General features: G+C 42.3%; 1 protein-coding gene across 2 annotated transcripts; it reads right to left on the bottom strand.

The window, feature by feature from the left end:
* LOC8074185 (nicotinate-nucleotide pyrophosphorylase [carboxylating], chloroplastic) lies at window positions 55-4,384 on the bottom strand. 2 transcript variants are annotated; one of them, XM_021453256.1, is made up of 10 exons: window positions 3,974-4,241; window positions 2,641-2,774; window positions 2,467-2,530; window positions 2,289-2,371; window positions 1,825-1,908; window positions 1,573-1,725; window positions 1,202-1,378; window positions 962-1,029; window positions 657-795; window positions 55-601 (listed from the first exon to the last, which is right to left on the bottom strand). In XM_021453256.1, exons 1-9 carry the CDS (start codon window positions 4,239-4,241, stop codon window positions 699-701), a joined length of 1,128 nt encoding a protein of 375 aa, XP_021308931.1. In that variant the 3' UTR covers window positions 55-601; window positions 657-698. The 2 variants fall into 2 exon arrangements, with proteins under 2 accessions (XP_021308931.1, XP_002460641.1); XM_002460596.2 differs by having other exon boundaries at window positions 132-580; window positions 3,974-4,384.

Here is a 13,339-nt window from a genome sequence, read left to right as displayed (position 1 = left end):
GTATATACTTTACTCGTAGACAATAGAGTGCATGTGGCATGAGAACGCATGTTACATTGGATAAAAAAAAAACGCATGTTACCAGCAGTACTAGGGTGGAAGTGACCATGGAACGATATACTTCAATAATAGATGTGAAAGTCCAGAGTTGACCTTGCAACCTCTTGCTTTTATTCTTCCATATAAATTAATTATTATGGCCCTCGCTTCTTGTCACCGAAGGCAGTAAGATAAGCATCTTATTCTCGATTTTTTGTTTGTGGTATTGCAAGTTCAGTGCGACATCCCGTTTACAGTAAACCTACCTGCTGTCGAGCTGTGGCTGGGCGCAGGAAGATGTACTCCTATCTGCCTGCCTGCATACCTGCCGCACAACGCAAGCTTTTCCAGCTTCCAAACTTGGTGCTAGAACAAATGCTGGAAGCAACCTGTCTGTCCTGCCAATTATTCTGTTCCAAATTTAAGGTATTTACTGCATTTTGGATGAAACTGAAGGATGAATCCCATGTAGTTGCAGTCAGAGGTCTCAGCGACACGCTAAGTTATTTAAGCTGATTTGCCACGCTGTTCTCCTATCATCCTGGCGACACAAGCAAACGGGCTGGCTTAGAGAAGTAGGGAATAAAAGTCAAGCTATATAAGGAGGCAGGCCTTACTTGCACATGTGGCAATGCGTGCACAATCGTAATGCGGTGGAGTCAAGCACGATTTGTACGTCTTCCAACCTGAAGAGCGAGCTCAGTGTCTATCTTGAGAGAGATGTCAAGTGCCTTCACAGAATGCGTTAATGCTCCACTGGAACAAATCAAACAAGTCGTTGAACTAACTGTATAATGATTCTAGCAGGGGGTTGTAGTTGTACATTAATTCGAAATAGACATCAGAGACCTAAACACCAGACAAGCTCTGTCCCATTAAATATAAGTTTAGATCAGTCAGAACCCTGAAAAAGAAATAGTACCTTGAAATATAAGTGACTCCCGTTTCTCCGATTTTCTTTACTGTATCAATTGTCACATTTCCAGACGCCTACAGAAAAGAAATATATTACTACCTCCTAAAAAAATGTTTACTACCCTTCAGCACCCAAATCTGCCAAGTGCTAATAACAGAGAGGACCAGTCGCTTTCAACAAAACAACATTACCACTAGCACCACATCATATAGGGACTGTAAGCCTTGCAAAGTTGAATTTGCATACCTCAGTCTCAAATCTACCATTTATCAACTGAACTGCGTCTTTAAGCATTGAAACATCTACATCCCCATTTGCAAGAGGTACAGCCATATTGTCCAACATTATACGGGTTAATGAAGTTTTGTTCTCAGCAGCATACTTCAACAAATCTTTCACTTCTTCAATTGTCCTTGTCTCAACCTAATATATTAAAAAAAGGCACATGTCCATTTGTGATTTTCTTTCTTTTTCTATGGGAATATGTGAACATATAGTTGAATAAAACATCAAAGAAATCAAATCAGTCTAAACAAAAATGAACCACAAAAAAATATTAATACATGGACACATAGGTTTGTCCTTTTCAACATGCGCGTCAGTAAAAAGGTACCTACCTCGACAGGAATTGTGAGTTTTTCCTTCTGCAGGAATTGATCAACAGATCTCATTGCATTTGCAATCCCACCGGCAACAGAAATATGATTATCTTTTATCATAACCATATCAAATAAACCAAGCCTGTGGTTCTTTCCGCCACCAATCAGTACCTACATGAGATGAGGGGGAAGCAAAATTGCAATATGAGGATTAAGAAAGCAACCTGAAGAGATGGACAATAACAGCACAAAAAGAAAAGGTATGCTTACTGCCCACTTGTCAACCAGACGTAAACCTGGGGCGGTTTTCCTTGTTTCCAATATGCATGCTGGACGGGCAGCATCAGACATAGCCTGGACAGAACAGCAACAAAAGCTTTACTGAAAATATCAAATGACAATGATGTGATCTAAAATGATAGGAGGACTGTGAAATATAAAATGTGAAGAACTAGCATTTGTCAGCTATTGTGGGCTTGTGGCAATCAGAAAAGCAACAATGTCAGGTGTAGATCCCGAGACAACAAAAACCCATTTATGGCTGGAAGTTTCCAAATGGCTGGGAATTTAATATTACATATATGCTGGACATACAAGAAAAGAATTGAGGAGCACATAGAGTGACTTTTCAAACTGTAGCATAGACAAGGCTCTAGGAGCCTAGGACAAACAAGAAGAAACATTCCAGTTCATCCAAGGAGCAGCTTAATCATGTAAGTACGGGCAGAAATAACCTTTGTTAGGGTCGCAATGCCACTCATTCGCTGCATGAAATTTAGCACAACCCTTTCTGCAACGATGATGCTCCGGGCACACCCTTGATACAAAGATAGCATTGGGGAAATGATTTCACTTAAAAGCGTTCAAAAGTTCAAGTTAAGTAGGATGAACTCCATTTTACATGCATTTTACCATATACTTTTCCAAACTGCAATCCTTTATGGACATAATTTCCATCACTTTCAAACCATTCAACCTGCAAATTCGGTCAACAAAGAACACTTTGTATAGTTAACACTGCCTGCAATATCTAGAGAACCAGATTTTCCCGAAACTCAAATGGGAGAAAAGATGCTAAGTAAATACCTTCAAAGATGGATCAACCTGGTTAAATATCATATCTGCTAGGCTTATTCCAGCAATGACACCATCTGCTTTAGCAATAAATGTGGCTTCGGCTTCCACATCAGAAGGTATGGTGGCTAAACAAGATACATCCCCTGAAGGTGTCGACAAACAGACCAGATGTACATACATTAAAAATTGCAAATAGTTTCACATAAAAAAATATGAAAACATAGCAAGCAGCATAGCAATTTTTTTTTGAGAACATGCGCGGCAGGTATTTCATTAAGCAGAATCTGCATAGCAATTTGAGGAATGACCTAAGTGGATGGACTAGGATAATGGTATTGATCTTTTCATTATGACAACCATCGTCTAAAGTCTCAGGAGAAGGGAACTGAGTGGTTAAGAAAATAAGAATTGGGCCCTTATCACCATATGACAGAAACAATTAGAGCTTATAGTAATGCTGAAGGACAGGGACTAGGCAATGTAAATCATGAAGACATTATATAATAATAAATTGACTTTCCACAGACCCTCAACATTCTCTTCATTCTGTCTTCATGTATAATTTTTCTACAGTACATACACTTGCGCATAAGGGCACTCACAATGCAGACTCTATCATAGAGTCTAAAGTTATTTATTACCTCGAACAATGTGGACTTAGAGTCTAAATAAGACTTGGAGTCTTATTTTTTCTACCTCTTTCTTCAATAAATATGCTGCCACGTCAGCAAAATACCATAAATATTATGTAATTAATTGTCTTGGACTCTATGATAGAGTCTTGCATTGTGAGTGCCCTAAGTAATCAAGAAGAAACCTGAACTGTGCATCCCATTCATAATAATTTGGACAAGAATCACAGCTCACATGGCCTAAGGGCATCCTACTGAAGTGTGCTGATTATTCAATGTGGTAATAAAAGGTTTAAGAACACAGATTGCATTCTTATTTTCTTTTACTACTTGCAATCAGTTGTAGCCTAAAGTGACTGGACAGCATAATTCATTCAGGATATGAAAACTAACTTGCCTAGTACTCCTTCCTAAGAACCCAGCTCTGCCAGACTCCCACTGGGCTTATTGACAATGGGATGACCACACAGCAGCACAGGATCAGATTTTTGCACTACGCGCCAGCAGTACTATATATCTGGTCGGTGGTTATCACGACATCCACGAGCCCAATTGCGATCACAGCACTAGAAATGCAGGAATCAAATGATTTTGCGCTCCGCACCATTGAACACCGTAGTGCTAGAGAGCAGCGACAAACATAGTGGATTCCGAATCGCAAGGGGGTGAACAGTACGCCAGCGTGACGCACCACATAGCTAGCTGCGTACCTCGGTCGCCGGCGTCCTCTGCGAGGGCGAGCGCGATGACGGCCTTGAGATCGTAGGTGGGGTGCGCCGGCGGCGCCACCGGCGACGCGGGTGCCCGCGCCACGGCAGACATGGGAGCGGCCTGGGGACGAGCGGGCAGGCGCAGGAGGCGGGGCGGGAGCCGCTGGTGGTTAGAGCTAGGCGATGGGTAGGAGACGTGGAGGCTGTGGCGGCGGGCGAGGAGGAAGCTCGAGGGGCTGGGAGCTGGGGCCGTTGGGATCGCGGGCATCCCCTCGCAGCCGGCGGGTGGTGTTGGGACTTGGGAGCTGGAACGCGAGCAAGAGGTGGGGACGAAAGGAAGGGGGTGCGGCGAGACGGAGTGGGGCGCCGCCTTTTTTCTGGGTGCGCGCAGCCTGCGCGACGGCGGCTTGGAGGCGGGGCGCGCTGAATCGGTGATATTTATTTATTTATTTATTTTGACAAGGCGCTGCGGTCTGCGGATCGATAGCTTGCTGGGTAGCGCTTGCGTGTTTTTTTTGGATCGTATCTAGATGATATTCGGTTGTTTTGTTTACTCCTATCAACTGAATTTTTTCTCTACATTTATATTGTCTTAGGCCTTGTTTAATTCTCAAAAAATTTTGCAAATTTTTTCAGATTACCCGTCACATCGAATCTTTAGACGCATGCATGGAGTATTAAATATAGACAAAAATAAAAACTAATTGCACAGTTTAATCGGAATTGACGAGACGAATCTTTTGAGTCTAGTTAGTCTATAATTAAACAAAATTTGTAAAACCAAACGAAAGTGCTACAGTGTCGATTTCTCAAAATTTTTGGAAACTAAACAAGGCCTTATAACTATATTTACACCGTCTTACTACTATATTTACACTGATATCTTTAGTGTAATTTAATGAATACAATGGTGTAATTTGAGGATAACGTCAAATTTTTCAGAAACAAAATACAAATTATTTTTATGAATTGCAGATATCAGAGAAATATATGTCAAATTATTCATAACTATCATCAAATTGTTCACAAATTTCAGAAAAAATTACAAATCTTTGCAAATCGCAGGGGGGGGGGGGGGGAGGGGGGGGAGATCTAGGCGTCCTGCCGTTCCAGGCCATGGATGGCATTGGCGTGGCGCACATCGGGATCTGGCGCCTGACGGGTTGGCGGGCTGGCAGCTAGGCAGGGCCGCGCCGCCGCAGGGAGGCCGATGGGGGTGGAGGGGCGGCCAGGTGTCGGGGACGGGAAGGAAGACGACAGCCTGTATCGATTGCGCACTCGTCGGGACTTCGGATCGAGAAGGGTTCAAGGGAATGGAGATGCCGAGTGTGCAGAGTCGGGAGGCCCAGCCATGGGACGGCAAGGATGTTGGGTAGATGTCATCGGAAGGCCAAAAAATCGGTTGATAGAAGCACCTAAAACAGTCAGTTGACGTATAGCGTTTCCCTTTTGTTTTGTGTGCCTCCTTTTCTCGTGCGGCTTTTGCCCGGTGGAGCGGCAGCTCGTCCGGCTGTGTGAGAAACTGCAATGCAGAAAATAACAGTATGGGAGTATATGGCATCAAGCTTTTGGAGATCTTGTTAAAGTTTTCCTATGGTTTTAGTTGCTTTAGTTGAGTGTAAATTGTTGTACTATCAAAGAGTGGGGAAGAAAATTGATATTTTGCGAGGACTTGGTGCGCGAGCATTCATGATAGCCTGATTTTGCGGCGTAACGGGCAGAGACCCGCGAACATCCTGATTTGATGGTCGATTTTGCTTGTTTGCCAGATCGAACGGTCGATAGGTTAACCGGCGACATGACCCTATCAGGGACCCGCGGTTTGGTGCAGGATTCATATTAAGAGATGGTTCTCACTGATTTTTTTTCCCACTTATCTCCACTCCTTGGTGGTTTCTAGTGAAATTCAAAGTGGAATTGAATGGGAGCAAGTGAGTGTGGATTTCATCTGCTGAGCACTAAGTTCTTTGTCAAGTCACGTATTTCAAGCTTATAATATAACTCTTGATATAGTTCCAAGCTTGTAACGTAACTCTTGGTATAGTTCCAACTTTTCTGGTGAGCCCCGGGGAACGCATGATTTGTGAACCTATTTTTATTTAGTTTTAGGCTAGTGTATTTTCTATTGGTACTTTCTGGTGATGTTTTGGCTACCGTGTAATGTGAATTCTTATCAACATGTACTGTGTTACTACTTTGTTCTTTGTATTGAAAATTTGGTGCAGGTACTATGTTAGCCACTCTTCCTGTTCCTATTATGGCACATTCAAGGTCTTCAAATGCTTTAACAATTAAACAAAAAAATGGACGGAGATATTAAGTTTCAAATTATGTTTGGGCTAATATTTAATATTGGAAAAATTCATAACTGGTAGGTCTATGAACTTGGCTTGGGGTGTCATCGAAATCGAAAAACAGGTTCAAACCCACCATGAATGTTGACATGGCGTGCTAGCTGTGCGCTGCGATGCGGATGGGATCAGGATCAGGTGGCACGAGCACCTCGGCTCCAAGCGGGCTAGACCAGCGCAACGGAGCAGGCGAGAGAGGTCGGCGGAGCAGGTCACAACAGCCTCACAACAGGGGTATGAAGAGAAGAGTGGATTGATGGGCATATTGAGAAAACACATTCTAGCGAGATGGACAATCCTTAAGTGATAGTTCCTTTATTTTGCACTCTTTCAAATCATCTCGACTATGAAGTGTGCCAATCGGTTTGCTACGATTCCAAATATACACCATGTTTGTTTGTTTTGTTTGTCGAATCTGCCAGTCATATTCAATAGTGTTTTTTATCTCACAATAAATCAGCGAACATTAATTTCAGCCATGACTTTTTCAGACAAACAAACAAGCTCTATAATCCTTACGTGATTGATAAACCAAAACAAACTAAATAATTTCCCCAAAACAGTGGTGAAAATTCTGCCGACAAAAAGATTATATATATAGTAAAAAACATGTCAGATTTTAGTATATAGTCATTGCTTGCATGCGGTAAAAAGACTGAATTTTCACACGCGTGCCAAAAAATAGACGGATAAAAAAACTACTCCGTAGTACGTAGTCAAAAAAGGCTGAAATCAAATAATTTCACATGCGCATGCGAGCTGCAATTTTTTTACATCGCTCTATTCGCTCGAGCTTATCCGTCGAATCTGTTAGCCATTTATCAATATTTTTTTCACAAATTAGTTTTCTCTCACAATTCAACGAACAATACTTTTGACCATGGCTTATCAGCCAAGCAAACAGGTCGGAGCATGTGCTATGCTATTTTTTTATTTTTAATTTTATTTTTACTAGCTTACGACCCTTGTTAACAAAAAGCAAACAAAAAAATGGCATGGATCGGAAACAAACAGTAGTACTGTCATGACTAGCTACTAGTGTTAGTGTTAGGTGATTGATCAACATTCCTTCTGATTTTTCTTTTTAATGAAGAACGATGCATCCACCGCTCCACCGCCACGAGTAGCTTGTTGAAGCCGCCGCCGGCAGCAGTTGAAGACTTCAGATCCAGCAAAAGCGAACTCATGCAAACAAATCCTTTGTAACCTGTCTTATTAAAGACAATTTCAAAACGACATTTTTTAGGAGGAGGGAGTACAAAGAAAACAAACAGGACGCATAAATCTTGGGCCGCTTGCATGCTTTGCAACCTACCTTGTGTGGGCTGAGCCTACCCTACGTACGGCAGCAATGGCAGATGTTGGGCCATGTCACATGCATCTTTCAATATGCACGGGCCGGGTTAGCTGCAAGATGCATGCAGCTTTCGTACACAATACACGTACACATACACATATGCACATTTTTTTATCTAATACATAAATATAAATATGCCATATCGACAAGTGAGGAGAAGTTGCATCCCCTGAACTTATATATAATATAACTAATGGAGCACATGGGGTATATATGTTCGCCATAAGCACCCAAAAACTCGAAGAGTGGGACTGGCATTGCGTATGAAAATCGTGTGTTCGGCGACAGGTACACGAAATATACTCTCAACTTTTTTTTTAATATATACTTTAGTTGCGTCAACGTTATAATGTTTGGTTGTTTCTCTCTTTTCATGGAAATCGCAGTCCAAGACCGAGAGGAGAATAAATTTTGCACAAAACACTGTTGACGTTGCTTGGCCTTGTTTAGTTCCGAAAACTGAAAAGTTTTCGGAACTGTAGCACTTTCGTTTGTTTGTGGTAAATATTGTCCAATCATATACTAACTAGAGTCAAAAGATTCGTATCGTGATTTACAGTCAAACTGTGTGATTAGTTTTTGTTTTCGTCTATATTTAATGCTTCATGCATGTGCCGCAAGATTTGATGTGACAGAGAATCTTGAAAACTTTTTGGATTTCGGGGTGAACTAAACAAGTCCTTGGCGAGACGACGGGGAAGTCCCGTTGCCCGAGGCTGAGCCTCGCTCTCCAGCACTGTTGTACGGGTCGCCAGCCTCCCCAACCGAGGGCGCACGGATCGGGTGCGCGCAGGTTCCGGTTTGCACACAGCCGATCTAATTCATCTATCTGCATTCGTGCTTGACGCTGTTTAGATTAGAGAAAAAATTTTTAGGTGTCACATCGAATATGTCGGAAAGGGTTTTTAGAAACTAATAAAAAAACAAATTACATAGCTCGTCTGGAAACTGCAAGACAAATCTATTAAGTATAATTAATCCGTCATTAGTAAATGCGGGTTACTGTAGCATTTAAAGCTAATCATAGACTAACTAGGTTTAAAAGATTCGTCTCGTGATTTTCAACCAAACTGTCTAATTAGTTTATTTTTTATTTATATTTAATGTTTCATGTATATGTCTAAAGATTCGATGTGATGGATAAAAATTTTTGAAGTGGGGAACTGAACATAGGTCAGCCACCGCAATCACGAAGGGGAGCAGCGACAGCGGCACGTCAACGCACGGCTCGCTACTGGAAGACCCGTAGATTGGCGTGACGCGGATGGTGGACGGCGGACGCACGGGGCGCGGCCACATGAGGTCGCGATTCACTGGGGGTGGGCGGCCAGCGGCAGGTAGAGTCGAGCTCATCGCGAACACGCGAACCTGCGATTCTACGGTCTGCAAATAGGTAAATCTATTTTTTTAATTTGCAAATTATTAATTCAATCATCCGGTAGCTGATTAAAATACTAGAAGTAGCTTCGGAATTTATATTGGTGGCTTTAAAAATATGTTTTGATCCTTTTTTATTAAACAACAACACAAAGGTATACAACATCTTATTCATAGTTAATCTTAGCTACGTGTAAAGTATTAAATGACTATATGCAAAGTATTAATTGACTTAGGGACAGGGTTGTATGATTTGTCTTTTTAACTGTCTTTTAGGTTGAACATGCCCTAAACACATCATCAACTCAGCAGGATATAGCACCAGTCCATACTAACCACCGGTCGAAACTAATAAACCAACTCAAATAACACGGGTCCAAGGAAGTCCACAACATCAACTCATCAGCACAAGATAGCACGACCCACACTAATAGGTCTACGCTAATAAACATCACAAGATAACACAGTCCACGCTAATATATCCACGAGCAACTCAGTCTACGCTAGTAAACATGTCTATGTACATACTGGTGGACGGTACATGCGACATGTGATCTGCTGATCTAACGGTGGCGGCGGCAAGCGATCAGGTGGGCGGCGAGGGCGAGGAGGGAGAGGAGGAGGGCTGTGAAGCACATGCCGACCACGGTCAGTGTGGTGGCGGGCATCATGTAGCACCTCATCACTGACCACGGTGACGCTATAGGGTGAGCAGTATAGCACACGGAGGAAGGTCGGGAGACACCTGGTGGATGTACGGGAGGCACCTGGTGGGTGTACCTAACCGAGAAGGTGAGAAGGTGGAAGGTGGTGACGGCGACGGTGAGGAAGACTCCGTAGACCATGATGATCCACGTCCAGGCTAGCCCCTCCACCATATGTCATGTTGCATGGTCCACTCCAGCTCCTGTAGTGCAAAGCCCTAAAAATCATGAGCAAGAGGTACATGCATAGCCCTAAAAATCTTGAATCGGGAGCTAGTAGAGGTACATTAGGAGCATGTATAGATGAATTGTAGTTTGGACTGAATATGAATATTTAAACCACTTTAATTAAGTCAGTAGCCAAATTCATGAATTTGCAAGAAAAAGAACACTACTAGTTAGGAGAATATAGATGAATTATTTTCTTTGTGGTTTGGACGAAATATAATTATTCAAACCACTTTAATTAAGTCAGCAGCAAAAGTCGTGAATTTGCAAGAAAAAGAACACTATTAGCTAGGAGCATATACGCAGGGGAAACAAGTAGGGTGTTCCGAGCTCGACCTCTCTAGCTGGCTGGACCGTTGCGAATGTATGCCAATGCCTACAATCATTTTTGATTGGGCCATAATTTAAGGAAGGATAAGAGGAGGTTTTGGGCCATGTCGAGGCCCACGGCCCTAGTGGCCCAAGTCCTCTCATGGTTAAAAAAGGGAGAAAAAATAAGCAAGGGAGAAAAATAAGCAAGTTTCACAAATTGATTCCGAAGCTCGCAGCTATCTCCTTTTCCCCGTGGTTTGGATGCCAGCTTTACTACAACATCAATATTTGGGAGACACAGATTAGCCTGTTTCTTTCTTCGGATTTGGATCCAGTGGATTGAAAATAGAATGGAAGTTCCTCCACTTACAAGAGTAGTGAAAAGACCCTCTATTAGACCCATGTCATGGTATTGTGGAAGCCAACTGATAAGGATAGTTTTTGAAGTACTTCTATATCGCTTCTTCATCATCTTCACATTGTGGATTAGTCCACCATGTGTTATCATCACACCCTTGGCGTCACAAGTGGAACCTGAAGTGAATTGTAGAAAGCACAACTCACTTGGCTGGGTCTTGGTAATCATAGGCACAACACTTTCTGAGTTGAAGCTGCCAGGACTTCATCGATAGTTCTTAATCCATGAGTCTGTGAATCCATGGGAGGTCAGGCCACTGAGCTGAGCATTTCTGACCACTCTGTGCTAGTGACAATATTCTTGATATAGCCTGCACGTACAGCAGCATGGTATGAAGAGGTGGATAGAATTAACACAGCATTGCACACCTTAGAGACATTCTCAACTTTCACAAGCGCTTGCCCACCCCTTTGCATTGGGTCAGGGGCAAAACTAGGACTGTTATAACTCCTGCCAAGAATGCATCAAAAAACTCCAAAGCCTATACGCAATGTAAGATGCATTTTTAGACCACATTTCTACAAGTGAACACACCGCATAAAAATGGGAAGTAGCCAAGTTGCATAAATCAGCTGAAAGCAACTGAAAAGCATTACGTAGCCCCGTGCAACTCTGTCACCAGGCTTGATAATAGGCTTTGTGCTTATCAATAGCCTATACGCAATGTAAGATACATTTTCAGACCACATTTCTACAAGTGAACACATCACATAAAAATAGGAAGTAACCAAGTTGCATAAATCAGCTGAAAACAAGTGAAAAGCATTACGTAGCCCCGTGCAGGTTGCAAGCTAACAAAGACATCGCCATCAAAAGAATGACCATGCCGGAATTGATGGCACCAACCAATCCACAGCTTCGGCAGCACCAATGTAAGATGCATTTTCAGACCACATTTCTACAAGTGAACACACCGCATAAAAATGGGAAATAGATAAGTTGCATAAATCAGCTGAAAGCAACTGAAAAGCATTACGTAGCCCCGTGCAGGCTGCAAGCTAACAAAGACATCGCCATCAAAAGAATGACCATGCCGGAATTGCCAGCACAAACCAATCCACAGCTTCGACAGCACCAATGTAAGATGCATTTTCAAACCACATTTCTACAAGTGAACACACCGCATAAAATGGGAAGTAGCCAAGTTGCATAAATCAGCTGAAAGCAACTAAAAAGCATTATGTAGCCCCGTGCAACTCTGTCACCAGGCTTTGTGCTTGTCAATAGACTATACGCAATGTAAGATGCATTTTGAGACCACATTTCTACAAGTGGATACACCGCATAAAAATATGAAGTAGCCAAGTTGCATAAATCAGCTGAAAGCAACTGAAAAGCATTACGTAGCCCCGTGCAACTCTGTCACCAGACTTGATAATAGGCTTTGTGCTTGTCAATAGCCTATACGCAATGTAAGATGCATTTTCAGACCACATTTCTACAAGTGAACACACCGCATAAAAATGGAAAATAGCCAACATAAATAAGCTGAAAGCAACTAAAAAGCATTACGTAGCCCCGTGCAGGCTGCAAGCTAACAAAGACATCGCCATCAAAAGAATGACCATGCCAGAATTGATGGCACCAACCAATCCACAGCTTCGCCAACACCAATGTAAGATGCATTTTCAGACCACATTTCTACAAGTGAACACACCGCATAAAAATGGGAAGTAGCCAAGTTGCATAAATCAGCTGAAATCAACTGAAAAGCATTGCGTAGCCCCGTGCAACTCTGTCACCAGGCTTGATAATAGGCTTTGTGCTTGTCAATAGCCTATACGCAATGTAAGATACATTTTCAGACCACATTTCTACAAGTGAACACACCGCATAAAAATGGGAAGTAGCCAAGTTGCATAAATCAGCTGAAAGCAACTGAAAAGCATTACGTACCCCCGTGCAACTCTGTCATCAGGCTTGATAATAGGCTTTGTGCTTGTCAATAGCCTATCGCAATGTAAGATGCATTTTCAGACCACATTTCTACAAGTGAACACACCGCATAAAAAGGGAAGTAGCCAAGTTGCATAAATCAGCTGAAAGCAACTAAAAAGCATTACGTAGCCCCGTGGAACTCTGTCACCAGGCTTGATAATAGGCTTTGTGCTTGTCAATAGACTATACGCAATGTAAGATGCATTTTCAGACCACATTTCTACAAGTGGATACACCGCATAAAAATAGGAAGTAACCAAGTTGCATAAATCAGCTGAAAGCAACTGAAAAGCATTACGTAGCCCCGTGCAACTCTCTCACTAGGCTTGATAATAGGCTTTGTGCTTGTCAATAGCTTATACGCAATGTAAGATGCATTTTCAGACCACATTTCTACAAGTGAACACACCGCATAAAAATGGGAAGTAGCCAAGTTGCATAAATCAGCTGAAAGAAACTAAAAAGCATTATGTAGCCCCGTGCAACTCTGTCACCAGGCTTGATAATAGGCTTTGTGCTTATCAATAGCCTATACACAATGTAAGATACATTTTTAGACCACATTTCTACAAGTGAACACATCGCATAAAAATAGGAAGTAGCCAAGTTGCATAAATCAGCTAGAAACAACTAAAAAGTATTACGTAGCCCCGTGCACGCTACAGGCCAACAAAGACACCG

Source organism: Sorghum bicolor, chromosome 2 (assembly GCF_000003195.3).
Source record: "Sorghum bicolor cultivar BTx623 chromosome 2, Sorghum_bicolor_NCBIv3, whole genome shotgun sequence".
NCBI classification, from domain to species: domain Eukaryota; kingdom Viridiplantae; phylum Streptophyta; class Magnoliopsida; order Poales; family Poaceae; genus Sorghum; species Sorghum bicolor.
The sequence above is the reverse complement of the archived record's forward strand: the minus strand, read 5'-3'. Positions and strand labels throughout refer to the sequence as shown.